At 46.2% G+C, this 26,917-nt stretch overlaps 1 protein-coding gene across 1 annotated transcript in view; it reads right to left on the reverse strand.

Moving 5' to 3' along the window:
* PRKDC (protein kinase, DNA-activated, catalytic subunit) overlaps positions 1 to 26,917 on the reverse strand; it is a 3,362,625-nt gene that overhangs the window by 2,467,548 nt on the left and 868,160 nt on the right. Inside the window, exon 29 of the mRNA XM_069621025.1 lies at positions 20,962 to 21,073. Coding sequence (XP_069477126.1) covers positions 20,962 to 21,073 — 112 coding nt within the window. The remainder of the gene's footprint in view (positions 1 to 20,961; positions 21,074 to 26,917) is intronic.

The raw sequence follows: 26,917 nt of genomic DNA on the forward strand, positions 1-26,917 counted from the left end.
TAAATCAAGTTTAGTCGCCAGACCTACCTGGAGGATGCGAAGGGTGGGAGCTGCTGAGAGCTCCTTCATTCTTAGGGTTGTAACCTGGTATTTCGACATTATTATTTTCGAATTAATATTTTCGACATTTTGACTTTCGAAAATATTGCATTCGAAAATATGACTGGACACCAGCAATGTGGTATGTTACTCTTATGAGTTTAATACCTGAAAATGCTGTGACTCTGTCCGGTCTAACGTTCCGGTTGCTTTGTTTTACTTTGCCCAATAGCACCTTTAGATTGGCACTGTAAAAGGTGTCCTGGCAGCTATTTCAGCCTTTAGGAGGACGCCTTTCCAAGTAGAAAGTGAATGAGGGTGGGGAAATCATTCCTTTCTACGGTTATGTCAGACTTAACAGTCAGACTATCTTCTAGGCCACGCATGATCTACCTAAGACGGAAAAGATGTTTTATATTCTGGACACCCAAGTGGGCTCTTGGCTACTAGATCTCTAGGACGAGGGACATTCGGAAGATGAACAAGCAAACCCTGGCCAGGTGGCTCCCCCTTTTTATTTATGATTGCCTCCATTTGCCCAACATGGAGGTAAGCTGAGGGTATCCGTGCTCATTCTACCAGCAGGTTGGCACCTGCCTCTGCCTTGGAGTATCCCTGCAGTGGACATCTGTCAGATGTGGGATTATCTGCATTTGGTCAACAAATATTACTGCCTGGTTCAAGATGAGGTGATAAATTTCGTCAAGTGAGGATTCAGAGTTTACTGGTTTAAGTCACAGTTCCTTGCTCTCCTCCCTCATCCATGATCTGTACTGCTTTGGGATTTGGTAGTTTTTCTAAGATGAGGAATCTGGGGGAGGAATGTGAATAAGTCCCCTGCCTGTCCTTGGGAATTGAACATGCAGTGGTCCAAGGGTCCACGTTATAGGCCCTGCAGACCAAGCCTGGCTTGCAACTCATGGGATTCTCGCATTCCCTGTGGGACCTGCATAACTATGGTTGGCCTCAAACCTCAGTCTCTTTCATCTGAAACATTTACTCAGGCCAAAGATCATAACTGAAGGCCCCAAAGTGACTCCATTGCATACTATACACATAGAAAAGGCTAAACGGTTGTGGAGCACACATGTAGTTCACAGCACCACAGTCTCGTACATGAGTGAATTGAAGATGGCCGCCTGGCCCAAAATTGTTTAAGGCCAGCCCCATTATAGCCTATTCGACCATGGGGGGCTTCAATCACAGGGACAACCTGACCTGAAACACAAGGGACAGCCCAGGGGGAGGGCGCAGGCTATGTAAGCCCAGGATCCCAGCCAGTCTACTTCAATACTCTTTCTCCAGTGGACACATTCCTGACTCCCTCAAACACGCAGTGATCTCTCTGCTACTAAAAAAAAACCTCACCTCGATCCTGCGACTGCCGAAGATTATCGTCCAATATCCCTTCTCCCTGCTATAATGAAATTGCTTGAATCCATTGCCACCCCCCAGCTATCTGCCTATTTGGAGACCAACCATATTCTTCACCCCTTTCAGGCTGGTTTCCGCTCTGGAATGTGAACAGAATCAGTTATGGTGGCTCTTCGACGATATTGCTTTGCCTCAGGACCGCAGAGAGGTTGGCGCTCTTATTCTTCTTGACCTTTATGTGGCCTTTGACACCGATCATACGCTCATTCATTGTCTTGTTGAAGCTGGAATTTCCGGTACTCCCCTGAAATGGTTCTCTTCCTTTCTCTTGAACCAGATTCAAACAGTCTCTCTTCCTCCTTTTACCCCCCCGCCCTCCACAGCACTTGATTGCAGGGTTCCTCTTCTCCCCTCTGTTGTTCAACATGTATATGCTGGCCCTGGCCAAACATTTCCAGCCACGGTGTACACTTTTTTCATATGCCGATACACAGATTCCCTTCCGGCTTAACATCCCGGTGACTGACCCACCCCCCCCACAAAAGCTGAAGGACTGCCTTTCGGCGGTTGGGATCTGGATGGCCAATAATTGGCTTATGCTAAATGGAGATAAAAGACTGAGATTCTTTTGGTTGGTGCCAGATGTGCAAGACAGTGTTGGACCTCCGAATTATGGCCTACTTCTTTTGGCCCTTGCCCCGAACCCTCTCCATTAGTCAAGAGCCTAGGAATTAAAATCACGGCCGCAGGATCCAGAGAAGCCCACATTTCAGCAGTCTGCCAATCAGGCTTTGCTAAGCCCAAAGTGCTCAAGAAGGTTCTTCCCTTTCTTTTGGCCGGCTCTAGATCAAAAATTGTGACCGCCTCCATTATGGTATCAATTAAGTAGTGTAATGGCATCTCCCTCGGCCAACCTGAGGTTCTGCTTTAACGTCTTCAGCAAAATTCAGCAGCCTGTCTTGCCCTGAATGGCCCCAGACTGGCTCCCTTCATGACCTCCTCCGCCGCCTTCACTGGCTCCTTGTTAGGAGCCGAGTCAAGTTTAAAATCTTGTGTATTGTTCACTGTGCCAACCACCACACCGGGGCTGAGTTTCTTCGATCCAGACTCATACCCTAACAACCAAGTAGACTCCACCGCTCGGCCAACCAATCATTGCTGGTCACCCCTTGTTACGCTCACCTGGTATCCACGGGGGGGGCACACGATACTGGATGGAGGTCTAAGCGCTATCCCGGACCCCTCTCTGCTTGGTTATGTGCCAGACGTTGGGTAGCACCTTAGGTTTTTGTGCGTTGAACTCTCCGCCCTGCGTCTATGTGCAGGAGTGCGAGGTTAGTGCGGGCGTTCTGTGGACCCAGTTGCTTCACTGGTCCGTGTGCCATTATGTCGGGTCCAGACCGGCTGTGACTCCGACTCTGCTTGCTATCTTCCAGGTGAGTCATAATGTCTTTTCTGTCTTTATTTTGTCTCTTTCTTTCCCTCCGTTTTCTCTGTCTAATCAGCGTCTTGCTCCACGACGCTGTTCCCTAACAATGTCTCTTTTTGTTTTCATAGGGATGGTTGCGATCTCGGAGTTGGCGCGCCGATGGCAAAGACCACAGTGAGTTATTGATGCGCTGCACTGTTTATTGGTGTTAATTGCTAACCTGTGTTCTCTTCTCTTCTTTGTACAGGTTGTGGTGATGTTCCGGAGTGATGAAGCGCTGCTTGCCCAGGTAAGTGCTTTGTTAATGCTGACCTTGTTCCTTCTCCCTTGCAGGTTGTGGTGAAACCCGGAGATGGGCGAGGTAAGCGAAGCGCAGGATGGATTCAAAGACGGTTACTTCACACGTAAGTGTTCTTGCTCTCTAATGCTGTTCTTGTTCTTCCAGGTTATTGGAATCCGGATCTAGGGCTTCAGGATCAGCAACCGGAGAAACAGATGAGCAGGAGCTGGACACTGAGCGTTACGCTGCAGGAATGCAGAATAACGCAAAGCGTGTTCTGCTGTTTGGGTGTGGTTTAAATAGCCTAGGCAAAGTAATTCCAGGCCAAGTAGTTCCAGGCCCAGCCACACCCAAAACACTAGACCGTATGGGTTGGTTGTAAAGATCTAAGCTGTGTAATAGGCCTCCAGGTTGGATTAAGGTCCAAAACTGGTATTGCTTTATTCCTGATAATGAGCCTGGCACCAAAGGCGCCAGGACTGACTCCATGTATGTTTCTGATGGAGTTTTAAGGCCTTTGGGGCCGGTGTGAAGGGCTTTAGCCCCACTGCTGCCAGGGGGCTGTTATACCTGAGGGGGTCAGGGGCATGGATTGGGACACCCCTCCACCCCGATTTCAGCAGGCTCATGCTGGAGGAATGACCTTCTCCGTACTTCTTACCCCTACGCTGTGGAATGCCCTCCCTCCACAGATTTGTGGTAATCCTGACCATCTCCTTTCGAAAATAGCTTAAAGCTCTCCGGTTCTAGTCCTTGACTTGCAGCCCCACTTTTCTCTTCAGCGCCTTGATGCTGTCTGGTCTTGTTGCCTTCTATACATACTGGTACAATACAATAACATGCAAGTCTAAAGGGGTTTGGAAGAAGGTGGGCGAGTGGAACTGGAGAGAGGTAGAGACTGGAGATTGGTGGATATGGAAGAGCTTGAGTAGGTTGGAGGAGAATTGGAGACTTGAAGGTGGAAGGAAGCTTAGAGGAAGCACTGGATTGAGTAAAGGAGGAGCGGGGTTGAAACTCTCTCCCCCCTGCTAGTGGGTCATGAAAGTTGCTGTATTGCCACGTATGACGAATCACAGGAATTCATTCCTTCTCCCCAAGGGATAGCCCCCCTGCAAGGCTAGGGAGGTGGGCTCTCTCTCTGCAATACCCTCCCGGGAGAAACTCTCTCTTTGGGGCCAGGATTACTGTTGTTGTGAGGAATTCCCAAGAAGACATTTTAAAATCACCTCTTCCAACCGTCCTTGTGAAAATCTACATGAAGATAAAATCAATGTGTTATTGCCAACAGGAAATGGGAACTCCCTTAAAATATAAATTCCCAGTCCACTGGGACGAAGAAGATGACATACAGAGGAGAAAAGAGGCCACTAGAGCCAGAGAAGGACAAGGAGTTGTAAAGGAAAAGCCCTAAGGCTATGTAAATCCTTAAAGTCGAGGAGCCTGGGTACGCAAGGGAAGAACCAGCGAATTACAAAAAGGCCTGGAAACTGACTCGCAGGAGAGATTGGACATGCAGCGTCCTGAAGCTGTGAGTGCAAGAAGCAGAGAGACATGCTGCAACCTATAGCGAGGAGACAGATACTGAGCCGGACGTGTGGTATCCTCAATCACAGAGCGAGAAAGAGATGGAAAGTGGTGGTGTGATCATGGAAGGCATGTGGCGGACAAAGGGTCCCAGCAACAACGCCGAAACCACAGCGTGTCTGCAAACACATAAAAAGCTGGTATACAAAATACCAAACTGCCATCTACCAAGGACAGACAGAGGAAAAGATACAGAAAAGAAACAAGAGACCAAGCTGGAGTGAAAGAGAAACCCAACCCCTTAACTGTTAGGAAACCCGGTGACGTTATCGCTAAAAAAATCAGGTAAGTGGGAAAATTGGAGACCCGGAAGGAGGAAGGTGAATCATCATTGGAATGCTCAAACTCGTCCCAGTGAAAAGAAAAATATTATAAAATTGTCACAAAGGAGAGTGAATGATCATCAGTATTGGGGTACTTATACTCATCCTTGTCAAGAAAATACTTTATTAGAGTGTCACAAAGAAGGGTCATTGAGAACTGTTATGGGAGTGATCAAACCAGCATCAATCAAGGCAAAGAAAGCCCAGTCAAAGAAGAAAACAGTCATAAAATAGCATCTTCAGAATAATATTGGAACAGGATATAGGATCAAGAACAAAGATTAGACAGAATCCAAAGACTTAAGTGTAAAAAGAAAATAGCTAATAAATTAGGAGAAAGACATAACTAATGGATAGTAAGCTCACAAGCCTCCAGATAAGGTGTGTACTAGGCCTTTTTACGCATGAAATCTTGTAAATACAACTGCTTTATTATTTTCCTGTGTACATTTACACACAGGTTTAAAGCAGAGGGCAGTGCAAAGGTCAGGTTACTTGACAGAAACAAGAAGGCTTCTTCTGATTTGTATCTACATGGATGTAGTTGCAAGCCACCTCTGAAACAATGTATTTCTCTGAAGCCATTCAAAAAAAGAAACTGCACACTGCGATAAAAGGAATGGGTTCTTTTTTCCCATTCAGCTGCTGCTGTGTTGATGCTCATGGAGCAAATGGAAGCACCATGCATATTTATTTTCCTACAATTTTAGGATTGTATAATTAATAAGATGGAAAACTAAGTTGTAATTGAGAAAGAATATTTTGTAACAAATTATGCTTTTTTCCAGTGAAAGCAAAACAGTATTGCACATTGTATTTTTCAGAGTTCCGGTGCTGTGCGCATAATAATGCGGAGGTGCATCATTTTTACACTTATAATTTAATTTACACTCTAATTATAAAAACCTTGTGTAAAACGATGACTATACACAGTCTAGTTTATATCCATTCAACCTTGGGTACATTCAATGGGGTACATTACTATAAATGGTCAGTGGCAGCAGAGTCTTTGCTCAAGGGTGAGCTATTGTCATTACACCAATCGCAGGTGTTCTAGCCTCTCAAATCTTCAAGATTCCATTTAAAACATCCAAAACCTGACTCTCCTGGAAGTTGAAGCGTTCAAAACAAACAAATGAAAGTTACATTAGTAATTGAAATAGAAACTCAGCAAAACATGTCCCTGTGATAATCCAGATAGGTATTTAACTTTATGTGGCGCTTCATAAATGGTTCATCCAACATCTAGGTACTGTGATTATTATACCTCAATCCATACTCAGTTAACCAACCTCTGAAGGATGCTGGCCAATAAGATAGCTCAGTCGGTTGAGCACTCGTTGCTGCAATCTGTGCGTGATCTGTAGGTTGCAGGTTCGAATCCCGGCAAGGACAACTCAGCCTTTCATCTTTTTAAGGTCGATAAAGGAGTACCGATTTCGGTTTGGTGATAATTGTGATAAATATGTACAAAGCTTTGCCAAAAGCGCTATATCAATAACCATTTGACCATTAGATTAGATATAGCATTTAGCATGGAGTCCTTGCCTCTCTGCACTGTTGCATCATAACATTGGCATACCATTATGTAGTAATAGCTCCAGGAAATGAGGACATTCATTAAACATCAAGAGACAATTCTGCCATCGAACCTCAAAAACACACAATACAATTCATGTTTGCTTTACTATGTAACTGGCTAGGTTTTTGTGATTTCAACATTTAAATATATGCAGGAGAGATCAAATGGCCAGACAGAGAAATAATGAAAGGTGCATTCTGCCACAATGCAGAAAGCTGCCGCATAGTAATGATTTCCATACAGTTTTTGCACACGTTGGCTGGAAGTCACATACATTTTACTCCCACCTCAAAATCTTATCTGGAACATTGGTAGCTCCCCTGGAAGAGAAAGGAACAACCTTTGCAGAGAAAACCAAGAGTCACAAGAAAAACCCAATAAAGTATTGAAGGAACTATACAAACGTGTAAACAAAAACACCAGAGACTATTTAAAGATTAAATATGAATACAAGTTAGTGGAAAATCAAACCCTGAGAGAAGGGAGACATTCTCCTGGTCTTCAGTTGTTAAACTAGTGGTAGGGTTATCTTGGGAAGGTGGACTGTTTGTTTTCAATACATTCACTGATGACTGACTAGCACCTTAGCTAGTTTTGTTAGGTAGGAACGACTGATAGAAAAGGGAAAGATTGGGCATTCTTTTTGTTAATAAAAGAGCAGTGAAATGGCTAATCATTCTTCTTCTGACCTATGGAGGGAGTCGTCTGCCTGGACTCCATAAAGGTTATGCCCATCAAAAGGCATATTCAACTTTGCCTGCACATGCTGGGTGAACACTGACATTCTCATGCAGGAGTGCTTCCATTCCAGTGCCCCTAGCCATTGCCACACAGTCCACCATGTAAGGGCCAGACAGCAGCATCGGTCAACACACCCCCCCCCCCTTACCATCCTGGACCAGGGGACCAAAGCCCTCCCTTATATACCCAGCCGGCAGATTATCGGCAGTTTCACAGATCGCAGACCAGAGGCCAAAATAAAATGTACCCAGAATGCAGGAAGCATTCACTGCCCTCACGGCAAGATGACCCGAAGCAAAAACCTTCCTTGAACTTTCGGTCTGGAAGGGGTTGGAAAAGCCCGGTGTCATCAGTCATTGGAATGAAGCCTTGGTCAAAGGTGCACAGTAACATGTTCAACTCCGTGAAGGTAACCAACCCACTGGCCTCCTGTAGATTGAAAGCCAGCTCCAACAGCTCCTGTCCCCTGCCACAGAACTCCTCCAAAAAGTCTCTCACTTCTCTAGGGCATAGGAATGCCAGTCCAAAAGGGATATGGTCACCCTTTTCTTCAAGGTTTTCTCACATCTTCGACATTAATGCCCAGAGAAGCAGCACATACTCCGGAGAAGACCCAATGTCACTGGCAATGGACACTCGACGTCAGAAGGCAGAGCAAGTCAGTGAAGCGAGCGTGATGGGCCCAGATGGTGGCATCAGCATCAAGGATCAAGCAGCTGGTGCCTTGTTGAAGATGTCAAACATTCAGCCAAAATTAACAAATTATTAGCACGGCTCCTTGTCAGCTCCATCTAACATCTCTACACGCTTCATGCCACACATGACGTCGGGACATATATGTATTTTTATTTTTTTGTATTGTTATTTGGTTAACAAAGTAACCTTTAACAAAGCATACGATAAGAAACAAACACACATGGTAATATTTCATTAAAAATGCAGAAAACAGACATAGAATTTAGAACTAATTTTCCCAAGAAGAAAAAGACCAAAAGCAGCAAAGAAAAAGTTAAGATGCAGAAGTCGAATCTATCATGTTACCATTTCACCAGAATCCAAAATTTCTTTTAGGAAATGAATTGCGGCGACCATCCATTCACCATGACCTTAAGAGTTCATGATAAGGTGCCACACTCTTTCAGTACGGACCTGTAAATATCGATGAATAAGATCCCCAAAATAAAACATGCGCCTCGCCTCTAGTGGTCTACAATGCAGTAATATGTGGCGCAAAGTCCCCACCTCTTCAGGCAGGGAACAAAAGCGACATGTTCCTCCAATTAAGGTCGAATTGTATGGAGGAAAGGCCTAACTCATAACAAATGACTGCTGTACAAACACCATTGGGTAGGTGTAAGACCTGCCTCCAAAATATACCCTCCACAGCATCACAGTGCAATAGTGTAGGAAGACCCCAGTTCTCACCACAATAGGTTATAGATGGTAGAACCTTAGGTTTTGTAGAATTGCAGCACTGGGCTCAAAGAGAAATGTAAAAATGTCTTATTCACAGCACAAGCTTGAGTAGCTTGGAACGCTGATAGTTTTGGCACTCAGTTTTATTCTTTAGTTCATGTAATCTACAACCAAGATAACAAAAGTTTGAGACCTTTTCTAAGGGCGTACTAAAGATACTCCAGTTGAAATTGTTATATTTTTGTTTCATCCCCGGTCTGAACGTCTGTATCTCTCATTTTTTATTTATATTGATACTTAGATGATTTAGTTCTGCATATTCAGCCCGGGCATCAAGCTTGTGCTGTAATGTAAACCTATTGGGGTAGACTCAAACAGAACAAGATCATCTGCATGAAGTAAGTAGTGCAGGCTAATGTGGGCTAGACTCAGCGAGAAGTTGCGGATACCTCGAAAGATCTCGGCAAGATCCGAGAGAGAGAGAGACTAAAGAGTAAAGGAGCCAGTACACAGCCTTGTTTGAGGCCACACACAGTCACAATTGCTACTGACAATTTGCCATGGGAATTAAGGTGCTCTCTGATAGATGTATTAGAGTGTAAGGCAACAAGAATCTCTAATAAGTGAGCCGGACACCCCCATTTTCTGAGTTTCGACCATAGGCAGGATCCGTCTATGCCATTGAATGCCATGGCGAAGTCGATGAACGCCATATAGACTGGTCTCGCCCTCGCCATGGCTTCTTTTTTAGCATACCCAGAATGAAGATGTTAGCATTCGTGCCAGTGCCCTTTCTGAAACCCATTTGAAGCAGATCCAGTCTGCCCGCACCAGATGCCCAATCTGATAGTTCATTCAGCGTTATACTCACATAAATCTTTGCCGGAATATCTAGATGTGCTATGGGCCTGTAGTTAGCCATCATTGACCTTTTTAAAAAATCAGTACAATAGTGGACTGTGTCCATGTTTTTGCATGGTTGCTGCAGAGGTAATTTTGTTAAAGATTCGACCCAAAATATGTGCCCACAGGTTAGGCTCGAGTTTTAACACTGCGTTCGACAGACCATCAGGCCCTGGTGCACGAGAATTCTTGCTGCGGGTGATTAGAGAGACTTTCTGCTCCTCTGAAAAATCCAGACGCCATGGTCCTGCAGTTGGTTCTAAATGGGAATTTTCCTCCCAATTATCCCCTTTGTATACTTCCTTAAAGTGATCAAACCTCCCTTGCTCCCTGATAGGATTAATCAGGGAGGTAGACAATGATGACACAAATTTGTTAATTGTTCGCCAGAAAGAGGACGCATCTCTTGAGTTGACCAACGGCAGCATCCCTTGGGCGACATTCGGCAGAATTTCATATTTGTAAAATCAAAGCCATTACTTGTATTTAAACTTCAATGTCTTTACTTTGAGCAGCCTCGAATGGCTGACAGCGTCGAAGAGCCCGCCTTAAATCCCTTTTTTTTTAAAAAAAAAAACTGTATAATAGGGTCGAAGGCATGATTTCTTAAAATGTTTCCTCTAGTGCCAGGGCCAAGCATCGCTTTGTAAATTTGATCCAAGATATCTTTGTGTAGGGAATAACCGACAGAGCCTGCTCAAGCTTAGCTGGGCGGGGAAGAGACGTTAAAGTATGTCATGAAACATCGCCATACTCACCCTATTCCAACTGACCCTATTCTTACCCAAGGTAGCCTCTAGTTCCTGGTCGTAGAAGTGGCTGGACTCTTTCCGTTTCACCACCTTCAGCCCCAAAAAACAAGGGGCAATGATCGCTAAGATCTGTTTTTATTATTGTCATGGAGTCAACATTCCGTAATATTTCGTCCGAGACAAAGAAGAAGTCCAAAGTACTGTTGGCAGTACCTCGATGCCAAGTAGGATTTGGTGGGATGTCACCTGAAACCATGCCATTCACCATGTTCAAATCCCAGGCACTCATTAACTCCATCCATGCACTACCACACTTCCTAGCCATAGTATTATAACCGGACATAATCACCTCGGTAAACTTCCAGCATACTGCGTTAAGGTCACCACACAACAGGATTGCATTATCAATTTTAACAGTTTGCCACTCATATATTAGGTCTTCAATTGCCACAAAGAAGCATTCTCTGGTCATCACATTAGGATTCCAATAAATATTAATTACCAAAGTGGAAGACATTTCTACATAAAGATCCTTGTCCCAAGTCAATTCTACTGGCTCTACAAAGGCATTAGGAGCAGCATAAGCGGTTGCTGTTACACCAATGTCGCTCTGGATGCCAAACAGTAATCCAGAATCTGTTCTTCCTTTAGTATGCCAGATTCAACAAACAATGATATCGGTCCACACTCGGGGGCTACAAGAGCCAGCATTCCTGGACACAGGACAAATCAGCCTCAAGGTTAGGTGAGGCCCTTGGTGACAGCATGTTAACATAGCCCCTAGAATTCCATCAGAGGCACTTAATGTAAAAGAAGCAACCCTACTCAGTTTTAGTTGCTAATGGTTACGCGTATTCAGACAGGCCGACACCCAGTTCCAGTCCATGCCATCCTTGGATTCCACGTTGCCCATTAAGTGGCTAGCCGTGTGCCAAACCATCCCTTGAGCAAGTTATTGTTAGGATAGGTTGAGATTGTGGGACTCTCGCTACCTCAGTTGGAGGGTTGGAATCACAGCTCTCTGCAGAGGTATGGGCTGAAGGGATTTCTGGGCACTTTGATAGGCTCCAACAGAGAAGCCCCATGACCCCAGTTGAGCCAAGGCTGCTAGAACCGAGTCCAGAACCAGCTGAGAGGCAAAGTGGTGGATGACCTTGTCTAGTCTCAACTTGTTCCAGTACTCCACCTGCTCGATGTCAGCTGAGCTCAAGTAAGATAATGTGGGCACTTTAGTAAGTAACTTCAGAACAGCCATCCTATTCAGTATCAATTGGACACAGTCCTTCAACTCCCAAGACAGGAGTAACTGCAGATTCAAGAACTCCAGTTTGGGAGGTAGCGGCAGCTTGTTTGTTCACTTGTTTATGAGTTTAGAGCGACGCTCCTCCAGCGTTGAAAAGCAGAGTGATCTCGTGTCACCCATATACTCGCATGGGGGCTCCTGAAAGCTTGGTCTTCTTTCTTCATGGACAATTGGTGGGATCAGGTTGGTGGCAGTAACTATAGTGTGCTAGGCGGTCACTTGATGCGCGGTCAATAAGTCCACAGACTGTGCCCCTAAGCACCTGATGTAACTGCCCTCCAGAGCAGATATTGTAGTTTAAACGATCACTTCCCCATCTACATCCCCCTCATTGCCAAGTGACAGGACTTCCGTGGTAAAGCCATCCTCCCCGGTGTCGGTCACAGACACCGACACAAAAGGCAGATTTTCAGGTAATGGCATGGATTGCAAGTCTAAGGCCACATGATGGGGCTGGGGTTTGGTTTGACAAGACCTCAGGCAATGGGGTGCAAAAGGGAGACGCAGCATTGGCAAATGCCTCAGGAATTTTCATGAGCCCCTACCCACGTTCCTGTGGAAACCTTTTCTGTTCTTTGATTTCTTTATGGCTGGGGCTCTTTTTAAAGTCACCATTGTCTGCTACAGCAATTTGGTACTAGGGAGCACAGATGCTTTCTTTGCCCTCACTTCAGAAGCCTCAAAGATCACAAAGGGCACTCGAGGAACTAGAGATGACGCTTCAGTCTCCACCACAGCATGATGGCTGGGTCAATGTGAGCTGATGCCTCCACCATGATCCCCTGTGAATCCTCAAAGAAGCCGACTGCAGCGGCATCCAATGCCTGTAGGCAGCAACCAACTGCCTCCTCACATTCAGGGGCAGTACTCAATTGAGGGACTGATGGCACCGCCGGCAGGCCCTGCACCCGCACTGGTTTGGTGGCGGCGAGTCTGCTCACAAATTCAAAAAGCAAGGGCCACTGAGGGCCTTTTAAGAAGGATTCCACAAAGGACACTTTGTCCGTTAGAACCAACAGTAAATGAGTGTTCGCTCGTACTGCAGTAGAGACCAACTGGTCAAATAATGCCTTTAAATCCAGCTGCGCACCCACACACACATTACAAGGTACCAATGATTTTTTTTGGTTAGGCAGTTCCAAACACCTTCCGTTAAGGGGCAAATGTTTCCTTTTGGCAGGGCACGAATAGTCAATGGTTGGGGGAGTATAGGGACTGGAGAGGAGACTTCCAGAATCCAATGTGGTGTTTTGGCTGGAATCAGGAGGGCAGATGAAGTTCCTGAGTCTGGAGGATCTATTTTGACCTGGTCAAATTCTGAGAAGTCTGAAAAGGAAATGTTCATATTATGGTCTGTGTGGTTTCGAGTTGTAGCAGTTCTGGACAGAGAAATAGGGGACCAAATGCCCTCATCATTGAGGAAAGAACTAAGTTCCAGGTCCGTAATCTCTTTTAGGATTTCCTTGTTTTTAGTAAGGACGGCCAAGAAGGAGTAATTCTCTGTTAGGGTCACTTCTCAGCTGGTGCCTGGTTTTGTAGAGGACATACTGAGGACAGAGGCCCCCTATTTATTGATTTCTGAAAGGAGAAAGATTGGCAATGAGATCTCCCAAAGAGGAAGACCCCATCCCCTGCGGCCTGCATCGGGAGCATAGGGGGTGTTGACTAGGGGGGTCCCACTAGGGCAGTGATCAGGGTTGAGGCATGTTGAGGGGCTGGATGAAAGCAAACTTGCTTCGGGGGAGGAAAACGAGGGAACTGCATCCAGTAACAGGTTCCTCAGTAGCGCCGGTGGTAAAAGAATGCAATCGCCCCTCCCGTTCATTACCTCAATCAGAGATTTCAAGTTCCAGGAGTCATAAGATTTCAATGACTCCCCCACCCGAGCCAGAAGCAGGCATATTTCCCTTTAACACAAGTTCCGAATCGTGCAGCACCTCTGACTCTGATGAAGGGACGCATACCTTGCCCGCTGTGAGGGAAATGTGGCTGGGTTGAGGCGGTATTCCTGCACACGAAGGGGACCTGGAGGGGCAAAGCAAGGCAGAGGCAATAGCTGGGTTGAGCTGGGTAATGAGAGCACAGCTGAATATGTGTGCAGATTATAGATGGCCATAACAGCAATAGCAATGTCAATGTCAAGTTGTAAGTTAACAAGCGCAGCACGCTAAGAAAGAACCTCTCCCAGCCACAACAGACATACTCACAGTAATTTCTTGGCCACACGCCACTCCCTTCCGCCAACTGCTGGTAACTGCAGACTCTGCGGTGCTCCGTGCCAGAAAGGGGTTTTTGACCCGTTCTTCCTCAATGGCAATAGTAGACAGACTGCTCAGATTTCCTGCTGCTCACACTGCTGGCAACTGCAGACTCCACCCTTTTTCCCCAGCCCTCTGAAGCTGAAGGACCGTAGAACCAATGGTGTACTAGCTTACTGCAAGTGGGACAGGTAGGGAGTGCGATGAGGAATCTGTGGGAGGAACACCCATCAGAAAGAACATTACCAAGAGGTAAGTAATTTGTTCTTCCAATGATTGACACCCAAAGAAGTACGTAAACTTGGAGGGAGGAAGCAAGAACACCACTAGAAAACTCTTGAGGACTGCCCTACTAAAACGTGCATCCTCGCCCGCAAGGGAATCCAAGGAGTGATTTATTTGTATTTATTTGTACATTTATAAAGCGCCTTATGCCCAGAAGCAAAGCGAGGCTTAGTAAACGTGTGCAAGGATGCCCACTTTGCTGCCTGACAAATATCCAGTGTAGAGGAGGTCCCAAATAAAGCCTGCACTCCAGTCGCCCATTTTGAAGTACCAGGAAATTTCACACCGAAATATATGACGTACGATGAGCAGATAAACCAGCAGAGAGCCGCAGTAAAGCTCTGCCCAGTGCCTATCAGAAGAACAATACCTATTTAAGTACCAATAACCAAACACCCATGGACAGTAAGGTATCCATTGAGAAAACCCTACCAGCAAATGAGACGAAATGAAGTACTGTTCAGGAAGAAACCAAAAAGTCCTTAATGGAAGACGAATGGTGACGTCACGAGGGCCTGGACTAACGCACCCATAGAAGAAATGACGACCAAAGGATGATGCGAAAAGACAAAACGCCATGAATAAGGATATCGTGAACCTAGAAGAAGAAAGCGATCTAAAAAATACAAAGAAACTTAAGCTGTAAGCAGGATGAAGATACTCAACCAGCTAACGCCTGTACAAATGCTTGTAACCGCAAGAAAGCTAAGAAAACAGTGCGGCTTGCTATGGTAAGTAGAAGAATAGAGCGGCAAGCGCCATTGTACACAATCTACCTCAAAACGAAGCACATTATATAAGTGCGAGTCCACTTTGCACTAAAAGCAGAACCAACCCAGGTTACTATAGGCCAAAGGCAAGAAGATTCATATTCTTGCCAACACAAGGAAAGGCGGCTGAATCGAAATTCGGCAGAGTCAGCTTATGCCAGGGAAGCCAGGGTCATACCAATAGAAGCTATGAACAGTAGCTACTTTTAATTGAAGCTAAGAACAGAATATCCTGCCTCTGAAGGATCGAGATAAGAAGGTGAAGGCAGGTGGCGGGTGAAACGAAAATCAAATACACAAATTGAGAGAAACAAGGCAAATTCACGGTGTGGTAGCACGTGACCATCCGAGCGAGAAGGAGCACGGGTTCACACCTACGCTTGGCATCCGCCCAGAAAGAGATATCTGAACTTTCTCGAGACAAGAAGATGCAGTTTCGAGGCCAACCACAGTGAACTAATTGACACATAGCCCATAAAGTGTTGACTGATTGAAGGAACGCTGGGTGAATTGGGGGACACCCTGCATCTGGTAGACCGTTCTCTGTGCTGCCAAGCAAAGTGGAAATGTATGCATGGGGTTGATGCCAACCCAATTCACAATGGACCAAATAATCTAGGGTCCTATAGTTAGTAGAACCAATAGGACGTTGTACTTATTCATTTTTGAAGGAAGGGCTTAGACGCCCACCTGATGGTGTTTACCCAATCCCCACACTGCGTTGCCATATACAGATATAGCACCTATATTAAACTTGCCTTATCCTATCCAATAGAATTGCATGTTAACTTTTGAGTGTTACAAGTTAGATTATGACGCATTTTGAGTATAAAAGTTATAAAAGACGGACTATCGCATCACTGCTGATTGCCATGACTCCCCGGTTTTTGTACTTGTCATTAAACAGACTTCCTTTGCCAAACCATTGAGTTGTCCTTATTGATTGGTGTTTGAGTAATAAATCTGCACCCCCATCCATCTCAAGGTGCAGCTATCTCGTCTTAAAGTACTTTGGAGCAAACCCCAACTCTGTGGGCCGGCCGGGGGTCTCCCCAGTACACCAGTACTGGGACTCCCCTTTGCAGGGCAGAGGTGGCAGCCACTTCCCTGGTACGATGGGCTCCGAGACCCTCAGGCACATCTTTCACAGCCAGATAATAGCATTCTGACATGCAGAGAATGATCCACCTGGACAAGGTTTGTTTGGTTACAGCCCTGCCAGCATGAGCACCAGCGTAACCAACAAAAAGTTGGTCATCTTTCCTAGTCTCTCTAGTACGAGAGACATAGAACTTAAGAGCATGTACCGGGTCCAGCTGAGGGATTTGTTCCTCTGCCTCGCAAAGGTGAGGTGGAGGACAAAACACAAGAAGATGGATCTTCTGAGACATATGGAAATCCGAACCACCTTCGGCAGAAAGGAGTGCTTCACTCTCAATGCCACCTTCTCTTTGGAACAAACCAGTAGGGAGGTAAAACAAACAATGGGCCTCATTACAAGGTAGGAGGTAGCCATGGTGCTATTAGCACCATGGCTACCCCCTTTAGGCATACCGGGTCCGGGTTCTCGGAATGGGTACTTACCGGGTCCTCCAAGGTTGGAATGACCTGGTAAGTCCCCATTCTGAGAACCATTCCCCATTTCCATTCGAGCACCCATAGGGCTCAATGGGAATGGGGAAGGAGCTAATAGCGGGCCCGTTATTAGCGCTCTGGTCCCTTAGCGGAACCCGCTAAGGGACCTCGTAATGCGGCGGTAAGGGGTTAACGGCAACGGCACCGTTGCCGTTAACCCTTTACCGCCGACCTCGTAATGAGGCCCAATGTCTAGTGCTCACTCACCAGTCTTGCGGATGTGATGGCAACCAGAAAAATCACCTTGAAGGTGAGCAATCTAATAGAACAGGAATGGAGGCACTGGAATGGAGCGCCCATAAGAAATGTTAAAACTAAATTCAAATCCCACATCAAAACCACAAACTGGCGGCGTGGAAACTGGTTTCACAACCCCTGCAAGACCTGCAGAACAGTGGGGATTGTGAAAAATTAGCCCTGTTCCGAGGACCTCTTGAATACCGAAAAAGCAGCAAGGAGGTAACCCTATACAGTGCCAATCTGCAGGCCCGCCTATGTCAGAGATAGCAGAAAATGCAACAAATGGGATAGAGGACAGGATAAAGGATCCAGGTCCCTCTCCCAGCACCAAATCGAAAATGTACACCACCTGCAGACATAGATTTTGTAGCAGGCCTCCTAGCTGAAAGGAAGACATCATCTGACAAGTCGCACTCCTTGTATCTGAGCCTCTCAGTAGCCAAGCATGAAGGTTCAGGCTACTGAGGTTTGGGTGGAGGAACCACACCTACATATGGGAAAGAGTATGTCGACTCTCCTCAGACGGTACCAGTGAGGGCAGATGTACGAGTCCACCAACTCCAGATAACACTTCTGCCGGGTCCAGTCTGGGGTGATCAGGATCACTGTAGTTCCAAACAGGCGCAATCGACCTGAGAACCAGAAGAATGAAAGGGATTGGCAGGAACGCATTAAGAATTTTTAAAGTCTACTTGTCTGTCTGTGTGTCTGCCAGAGCTCCATCATGTGGTCGTGAAACTGCGACCATTAGCAAATGAAAGCGATCTCATGCGCAACCTCGCCTCCGGCACCACTAGGATGCAGGAGGCCATGAGGCCCAGAAGGCACAGGAGGCCTAGGCCGGGACTTGTCCCTGGGATTGGAGGACATTGAACATGCAAAAGGTGTTCGTGACTCGATCCTCAGGCAGGAAGACCCCGCCAAGGCAAGTGTAGAACATGCCACTGATAAGTTGGAGGGATTGGGATGCAGAAAACAGACTTTTTGAAGTTCAGAGAAAAGCCCAGGCTGTGCAATAGAGTGCATGTGCGAAGAAGGTGCTCAGACACTAGATCTGGTGAGCGAGTTTGGACCAGTCATTCGTCCAGGTAGTGTAAGACATGAATGCCCTCCCTCCCGAGTCGAGCCACCACCACTGCTAGTAGCTTGCTGAAAACCCTGGGAGCTGAAGGAAGCCCCAAAGGCAGAACCTTGAACTGGTAATGGTGTTGGCCCACCACGGATCTCAGGTACTTCTGTGCTTTACATGAATTGGGACATCAAAGTAGGCATCCTGAAGGTCCAGGGAAACCAACCAGTCCTGCAGATAGAGGACTTTTAGAATCTGGGCTAGTCATCAACGTGAACTTGTTCAGCAGCAATAGACCCAGGATGGGGCGCAAGAAAATACGTAGAGTACCACCCCTTCGCTCGTTCTGAACGCAGAACTAGCTCGATTGCACTTTGACCGAAGCTGAATGACCTCCTCTTGTAGAATGAGGTCCGGAGACAAAGGGGTGGCTGCAGTGCCTTGGTGCTGGGGGAGCTGAAGGAATGGAATGCGATATCCCTGATAATTGACCTGCAAGCCCCAAGCGTCGGACGTGGTCTTTGACCATTCCGGGCTGAAAAAGGAAAACCCCCCTCCACACTGGTGAGGTTTGGCACACTGGGGTGTGGCTAGGTCAGCAGCTACTGCAATGCCCCGCTAGGTGGCCACCACTTCCCCTCTGGCTCTCAGGAAGCAACTGCCTTGGCCCCTTCCTGGGGTATACGGACTACGGCCCCTCTGAGCAAAGGCGGGAAAGGGACAAAAACTGCTGCTTCGAGATGACGGCTGTGCCTAAGGCTGTTGTACTGCTAGCCCCCAAGGACTTAGTCACCTAGGATGACTGGACCTTCTGAAGGGTATCGTCAGCCTTTGCACCAAAAAGGTTATGGCCATCGAATGGTATATCCAACTTCCTGGTCTGCTAATTGAGTTGTTAAATCATGCAGAATCCTGTAATGTCCTCAGCTTCAAATCCTGTGTGCACTGCGGGCGGCAAATGTTGGTCCCCAAATCCGCAAAGTATATCTCTACTGTTTAGAGAAAGACCATGACCCCCAGGACTGTGGGTTGTGTCCGTCTATGCACCTGAAGGCTCTCTGGGAAACATGCTACAAAGCTCCTTATCTTTTTCCACAAGGAAAAGGGTGACATGAGGACTCACTCGAGGTCCCCTGGCAGGCAACAGAAGTTAGAAAAACTATCCTTGGCCCGAAAAGAGAAGACGCAGCACCGTAATAGGTCCAGCTTATGCAGCAGTTCCTCTCAGCCACATGAACACTTAATCGAAAAAGCAGAGTCACCACTCCAAGGTCCCCTCAGACCCTCAGAAGAGACTGCTCCACAGGTACATTTTTCCCACCCAATCCTCAACTCTGGAGGAATCGGAGACTTCTAAGGTAATGGGCGCGGCACCTCAATATAAACTGGCCCCAACGTCATATCCAGCACAGGGCACGCAGAAGGAGCGAGTGAAGCAGGAAGGAAGCTGCGTGGGGCATCCTAGTGGTGAAAACGTTTCCGGAAAACAGCTGCACTGTACAAAGATTATCATAGATTAATCTGTGGGAGGAAGGAATCCATCAAAAATAAATTTGCTCAGAGGTAGTACCATCCCCTGGCTTTGTTGCACAAATGATTTCCAAACAGATCTGATTAATGTTGGAATGGCTGTGGTTCCAAGGGCACTATTACATATCGTGGGAAGGCCCAGCACTAAATAGTATTTGGTTTGACATTATAGCTTTTGGTTTGACATTAGGGCGAACATTGAGGAGGAACTGGGCTCTTTCACTCCAGGTCCTGCTTACTTGCTTCTGGGTCACATGACAGCGGGTGCTACCCAGACTAACCTTCCTGATTTCAACTGATTCACAAACTACTATAAAAGCTACAAGATGGTGCATACCCAAGCTTTAAGGGATGGGTGATTAACCATATTCATTTTGTAAGTTGCTCAGGGTTGGAATTTCCCAAAGATGTAAAAGATCACACACAGGATACATAACCCAGCTACTCTTGTTATGCCACATGGAATTCTTTTCTTAATTTTGCATCTAAGGAGTGTACATGTAGTGTGCGCCCCATAAAGACATAGACTATGGGGTGATTTCATATTTGAAGACTTTACAGACTATAGCCAGGGTACGAAATTGCAGGGAGATGTTTAGCTGCTGCTTCCAGACTTGCAGAGCCTGGTTGGCTTCAAACCAACAACTACCAGGAGCTAACTTTGGCTCCCTATGACAACTGGTGCTTTATTCACATGCATGTGTGACATTAAGTGAGTATTGGAGAAGGTTAATAAAAATGAATTGGGACACATCTATTACATATTCAACATAATTGATCATACAAATGGGCAGAAAATGGACATCTCATGTGGAAGTTAGATCTGCTCTGCATCCTCGCTAATGGGTCTGCTGCTGTAGCACCATGGCTAACACCCAGGAGTTGGTTTTTGCCCCTGCTCATCGAATCGTAACTTCAAACCCTGATATATCCTGACCCACACTGGTTTTGAAACACAAGCACAATATGCATCTATTGCTATTGCATTCAGGGTGGGTGAAAAGAGGGAAAGTCTTTCAGGATGAGGGAGAGTTTGGAGTTAAAATGGTTGACTTGTACTAAGGTTAAACTCGTTTGTGATCCATATTAATGCATCTGGTAATTTAGTAGGAGGAAAAATAGGTTTCTGTTAAGTCTGTGCCTGGGGAAGAGATTTCAAATATGGGTGTCTACGGGAGGACGGTATTCATTATAAAGTCCTATATGTGCTTTCTTGCAAAAATTCAGGTGAGATTTGCAATTGATCGTGGCAATTAGCAATATTATAATATGATTTTACGGGATATTCTACTGTGAGAAAAAGAAAATCAGCAACAATGTTGCACTCTGGGGAAAAACTGTTTTGCTTTTTCTGACCATGCAGTGTATAGTATTCATCTAGGTAACTTACTTTAGCATTAATGCACAAACTCATGCTGTTAATATTTTTTCTTTGGAAAATTACAAACCTTGGTAAACGACGTTTGGCAGACTTGACTAATGATGGTGCTTTCTGAATGATGATGCGTTTCAGATGATTAATTGTATCGCAACATTGCTGGATTGTACCTGTTTGACAAACTAAATAAAAATGAAATGAGGTACAAATTAATTGTCTAAGGCTTCATAAAAGCAACAGAACAAGAAAAATGATCGACATAATGTGAGTAACAATGCCACCCAAAAACAAAACATAAGGAGTGGAGGGGATAATGATACCAAAATGATCATCAATTAAGCAGAGACCCATTGGCAATTTTACCTTCTCTTATAGCATAATGGTAAATGTCCTGTATGGAACAAGTTACTTACCCATAACTCTTGTTCTCCAGCATGGATTCACATGCTCCTGAATATTCCCCATTGCCAGGCTGGGAATCCTCGGTAAAAAAAAGAAGTTTTGCTTCAAACTGAAAACTACTCGTCTCCTCTATAATCCATCAGTGTCCTTTGGGTCACACTGCCCCGAGCCAATGACAATCATCCTCCTGAGCTCCACCCCTGGTGGCCATCTTCAGATTTGGTAGCGCACGTAAAAGTGGCAGTATGAACCAAGAAGAGCTAGAGAGGAAGATGGACGGTTTGCATGTGAATCCATGCAAGACCCATGCTGGGGAAAAAGATTACAGTTAAGTAACATATTCCTTCTCCAGCTTGGGGTCTTGCATAGTCATGAATAAGATTACACAGCAGAACATATATGCAACCCTGGGAAATACACTTAGCCCTGGAACAGACTCACCTCAAACAAACAGGTTGCGTGGCACCGCTTGGCCTACCTGGGACTCCTCCCTGGAATCCCTGTCAAAACAGTAGAATCTTGTGAAGGTGTGGGTAGACCACAGAGTAGCAGCCCTGCAGACATCAAGCAGGGGAACACCAGAGAGAAATGCAGTCGTAGCTGTGATGGCTCTGGTGGAGTGGGCTCTGGGGCTGGCCTGGAAGAGGTCTGTTGGCCATACGACAATGCATGATACAGCCGGAGAGCCACCTGGATATGGAAGACATGGCCTTCCAGTGTCCCACAGGTCCAAAATTAACAAAAAGCTTTGATGTCTTCTGACTATGTGCATGCCACATAGAACTATAAGGCACAAGCAACATCCAACGACTGCAACGCACTTTCAGCAGGCGGTTTCGGAAAGACGACTGGCAGGACCAAAGGCTTGTTGAGATCAAAGTCCGAAAGAACCTTTGGCATGAAGGTGGATGAGTCTTCAGCACCACCTTAGTTTCGTGGAAGGTCAAGTACAGCTCTCCCTGACCCGCCTGGCCGAGGTAAGATAGCCACCAGGAAAGCAGTCTTCCATGAAAGAAACTTCAGAGGGGCATCATGCATTGTTCAAATGAAGGCCCCCGAGCTTAGTCAAGACCATGTTCAGTTGCCAAGCCGGGTCAGGAGCCCTCGACCACGGAACGGTCCTGAAAAGGCCTTTGAACAACTCCTTGACGAGCCCGTGCGACCAGAGGCAAAGCTTACCTGGTGCCCGTATGTACCGGATTGTGGGAGCCAGATGAACCTTGATGCAGGCGTGAGCCAGTCCAGCCTTAGCCAGCAAGAGCAGATACAGGAGGCGCTGCAGAGCAGTTATCCGCAGAGGCGTAATCTTCTGCATCTTGCACCACACTGTGAAGCGCTTCCATGTGTGCATATAACAAAACAATGTAGAGTGGCCAGGATCTTCTTGCACTCCAGTGGCAGGGAATAGTGCCCAAACTCTAGGGCTGCAGGAGCCAGGCTGTGAGGCTCAGTGACAGTCGGTCATGGTGCATTATTGTTCAGTTTTCTCTGGAGAGGTGGTCAGGAGTGGAGGCAGCTGGATGGCCGGTACCAATGACAGATGGAGAAGGTCTGGGTACCAGATCTGCCGCAGCCACCCCAGCATGAGGAGTATCATCCTGCAATGGCAACATCAGAGTGTGTTCATCACACATAAAAGGAGTGGAATCGGAGGGAAGGTCTACAGGAATAGCCTGTCCCCTGGGAATGAGAAGGCATCCCCCAGACTTCTCGGCTGAGGATATCTGCTGGCAAACCTCTGGCACTTGGAGTTGGCAGCTTTCACAAAGAGGTCGATCTGGGGGGGACCCCCACCCGCTGAAGAAATGAGACAGCTGTGCTTGTTGAAGCTCTCACTCATGCAGGGACCGCAGCTCCCTGCTAATGGAGTCTGCAATGGTGTTCTTGATGCCTGCCAGGTGAAAGAGGATGAGGAGCATGTCCTGCAGAATGGCCCAATGCCACATAGACTGGGCTTCCAATGACCAGGCGGGGGAGCATGTTCTGCCCTGTTTCCAGATGTAAAACATAGTGGTGGTGTTGTCCATGAAGATATGCACCACCTTCCTGCAGCTGAGGCTGAAACGACTTGAAGGCCCAGAAGGCCGGCCAGCGCTTTAGTATGTTTATGTGCAAGGTCTTCTCTTCCGGGAGCCAGAGGCCTCTGGTGTGAGATTGTCCTGTGTACACCCCCCAAACCTCTAGAGAGGCATTGGCAGCGACAATAGCCTGGCACGGAGGAACCTGGAAAGGAGCACAGCGAGTCAAATGTGGACAAAGTAACCACTAATGAAGAGTCTGACCGATTGCCTGATTGAGGGCGATCTTGTCTGTCCATGTGCCAGTGACCTGCTTCCACCTGTCATCTAGGAATTCCTGGAGGGGCCTCAGAAGGGGACCAGATGGATGCAGGACGACATCATGCCCAACAGGGATTTGATGGACTGGACTGATGCGAAGGACGCCGTCAACAGCCGCTGAACCTTCCCTAGGACAGCCTTCACCCTTTCTCCGAGGGGGTTGCTAGAGTTGAGACCGTTTGATCAGGCGCCCAGGAACAGAGCAATCTGTGATAGCACCATGTAGGACTTCGGATACATAATGCGGAATCCGAGCAAAGTTAGAAGGCATATGGTCTCCGCTGTGTGCTGGGTCGCGAGCGCGTGAGAGTGGGTTCGAATGAGTCAGTCATTCAGATAAGGGTAGAAGTGTATGCCCTTGTGGCATAGGTGCGCAGCTACCAGGGCCAAGCATTTTGTGAATACTGTGAAGGCATCATGAAGCAAAATACAGACAACAGATTCAAAGTTCAAACAAAAGGTCTTAACTCAAATGTCAGGATGGTGTAAGGCCTAACTTGCCCTATACTAACGTGGGATTACCTTACCTAAATAAACTAAGGAAGCAGACGTCACTCTCTGCTGGTGGTAAGAACCCTCCTTTCCTAGTCCCTAGAAGAACACTGGTATTATTGGGACACCGGGCCAGTTAAGAGATCTTGCGGTCACCCCCAACCAAAGGGGGGAGGGGTGGTTGTGTGGGGGCAGGGGGGTAAAGAAAGAAAAGAAGGAGAAAAAAATCAAAAGAAAAACTCAATTCAAAATGTCAAAAATCTACAATCTTCGGAGCGCTCCTCAGGATAATGGCTCCGCTACAACAAATGTAAACTATGCCAGTGCACTTAGTCATAGTATTAACCCAGTGGAAAAATGCACCTTTAAACACTATAAGTCGGGGGGCGTTTTCATTCCACCTCATAGCGTTTACCCCACAGACGACCAACTTCCAACGAGCTCGGGGCTCCCAGGTTTGCCGATTCACCCAAGGCTCGAAGTAGGAGAATCCACTCCTCTAAACCATACCATCCGTAATCTACTTCCAGCTAACCTAGATTACACTCTAAGAACAACAACAATGAAAAATGCCATTGGAAGTCTTTTTCCAGCGAGTTCGGTGGACTCAACTGAAGCTGGTCAGGGAATCTTAAATGAGGACCACGTTAGATCCTCACATCATGGCGGCCAAATAGAAACTGCCTTAATACCATCAAATTGCTCGATAAAGAAATGCTAGAGGTGGAAAATCGAGTTCTGGTTGAGTCACCCTATGAACTCAATGCAAAATCAGTGACGTGGGAAAATTATCCAAGACAAAAGGACATGATCCTGAAGTCCTCTCAGAGAATAAGAAGTCCATTGGATAAAGGTAATCCATTGTAAGTGAAGAAATCGTAAGAACTCGCTCCTCCCACAATAATGGCTCTCAACTTTGTATTGAGTTCCGTGGTGAAAGTTTTCAAAAACCTAAAACTAGAAGTACAGCAACAGTCGGGCATACTTCTGGAAATCACGAAAGAACTGGAAGTCAACAAGATAACCATGGTCACAATAAAATCAGCCTTCAATGATTCTGTCTTAGAGATTCTTGGAGAATTGTGTTCTGTATCATGGCTCAGTCGTCAAAAATGGACCTTCTAACCGAACAGTGGGCGGGGGTCAAGGAAGAGATTAGGTCCCTCTCTGGGAGATTTGACCACTCGCCCCAAGGTGGGTCCGGGACGGCTCCCTCGTTATTGAAGAATATTAACTTAGTGAATGAGATGAACTACACTCCCCTCTAAGCCTCTGTAATGGAGGAGTTTCTGTGTTTGCCACATGTGGCCGAGGCTGAACCCCCTGAAAAGACCCTGATGAGGTGCCTACAATAAATGTTTCCTCAGTATTAGAGGAAGTAGTGCAGCCCCATTAAAAATAAACAAATGGAAAGACCAAAAAGCAGAAGAAAAATATGAACAAGGGCCTAATTGAAACTCCAGCTACTAGAAGCTAATAAACTAGTCAAACAAAAAAATAAAAATCATGCGACAGATACTAATCACTTTATCAGAAATCTGAAAGGGGTGCCCGTGCCAGACCAGATAGAGAATTCTAAGGCTTCAAACAATGGAAAAGGGAAAAAGAGAAAAAAGAACCAAATCCAGAAACAAACTGGGGTAGATCCCCCTGATGAGGTGGAAAAAGTAAAAATCGCAGTGGGGATTCAAACTGACCCAATCACACCTGCGAGAAAAATTGCTCCCATTTTCCTAAAAGTGGCACAAAAAACCGAACTGAGGAGTCTTATTTTGAAACCTGCTCCGATCTTCCTGAAACCCGGCCAAAAATGTGGTCCTTAAAATATGGGTAAGCCTGATTTGGCTGGCTCAGAACAGGAAGAACCCAAGGCAGGTGGACTAAAATCAGTCAGGCGGAGCTGGCCAGCAGTCTTCAGTCAACTCTGAAAATGTACCTCTACCTCAACAGAGCTCAGGGGTTTCAAACAGGCTGTGTGCCAATGGTCCTGTTCTGAACTCATACCCCCCTGAGTAAATCTTCTGACCAGCGGCAACAAAGCTTAATTTCCTCGGAACTGGTCTCTGGGTTGAAAATGTATTTATCAAGAAAAACTCCAAACGAGATTGGAAAACTACCATTGAATCTTTCAACCATTTTATCGGAAATGAAGTTCATCCCGTCTTTAAAGTACTTTTCTTCTTCCGATACTGAACTAGTGAGCTTCCCTCATAGTTCCAAGACAAATACAGTTGAACTGGTTCTAAAATCAAGACGGGGTCAAGAGACAATCTTGGGGGCAAAAGAGGACTGGGATCAGAGGGGCCTGTTGGTCTCTAAATTGTGCCCTCCAATTGAAGAAATGCAATCAGTGAAAATCCCAAGTCTTGATCAGAGTTCTGTACCGCATAGTAAAGTTACAGATGCTCCGCTCAACAAATATGTGGGATATGGTTCCGGAGATAAACTCCCAAGTTTACCTTAAAATTGGCTTTCCTCAACAGAGGCTCTAGTAAGCTCACAGATAAGCTTACTCTCCTGGAACACCAGGGGATATTCTTCCTTTTCACAAGATCCTAAAAGAAGTCGTCTGTTCAGAACTCGGACCTGATTTTTTTACCTCTGTATTTGGAATTGATGGGTTTTCTACATTCCAGCAGTTGGTTCATGGTTCGGGAGGGGGTAGACCAGTGGGTGGACTACTTGTTGCTTGCAAAAATGATTTTTTTGTAACTCTAAATTGCTCTCTAGTGAGTAACGGGGTATCCTGCTGGTGAGAGTTGAGAAAATTGGCTGTCAGGCAGTTTTGAGTTG

Source organism: Ambystoma mexicanum, chromosome 5q (assembly GCF_040938575.1).
Source record: "Ambystoma mexicanum isolate Mex_15411 chromosome 5q, UKY_AmexF1_1, whole genome shotgun sequence".
Lineage (NCBI taxonomy): Eukaryota > Metazoa > Chordata > Amphibia > Caudata > Ambystomatidae > Ambystoma > Ambystoma mexicanum.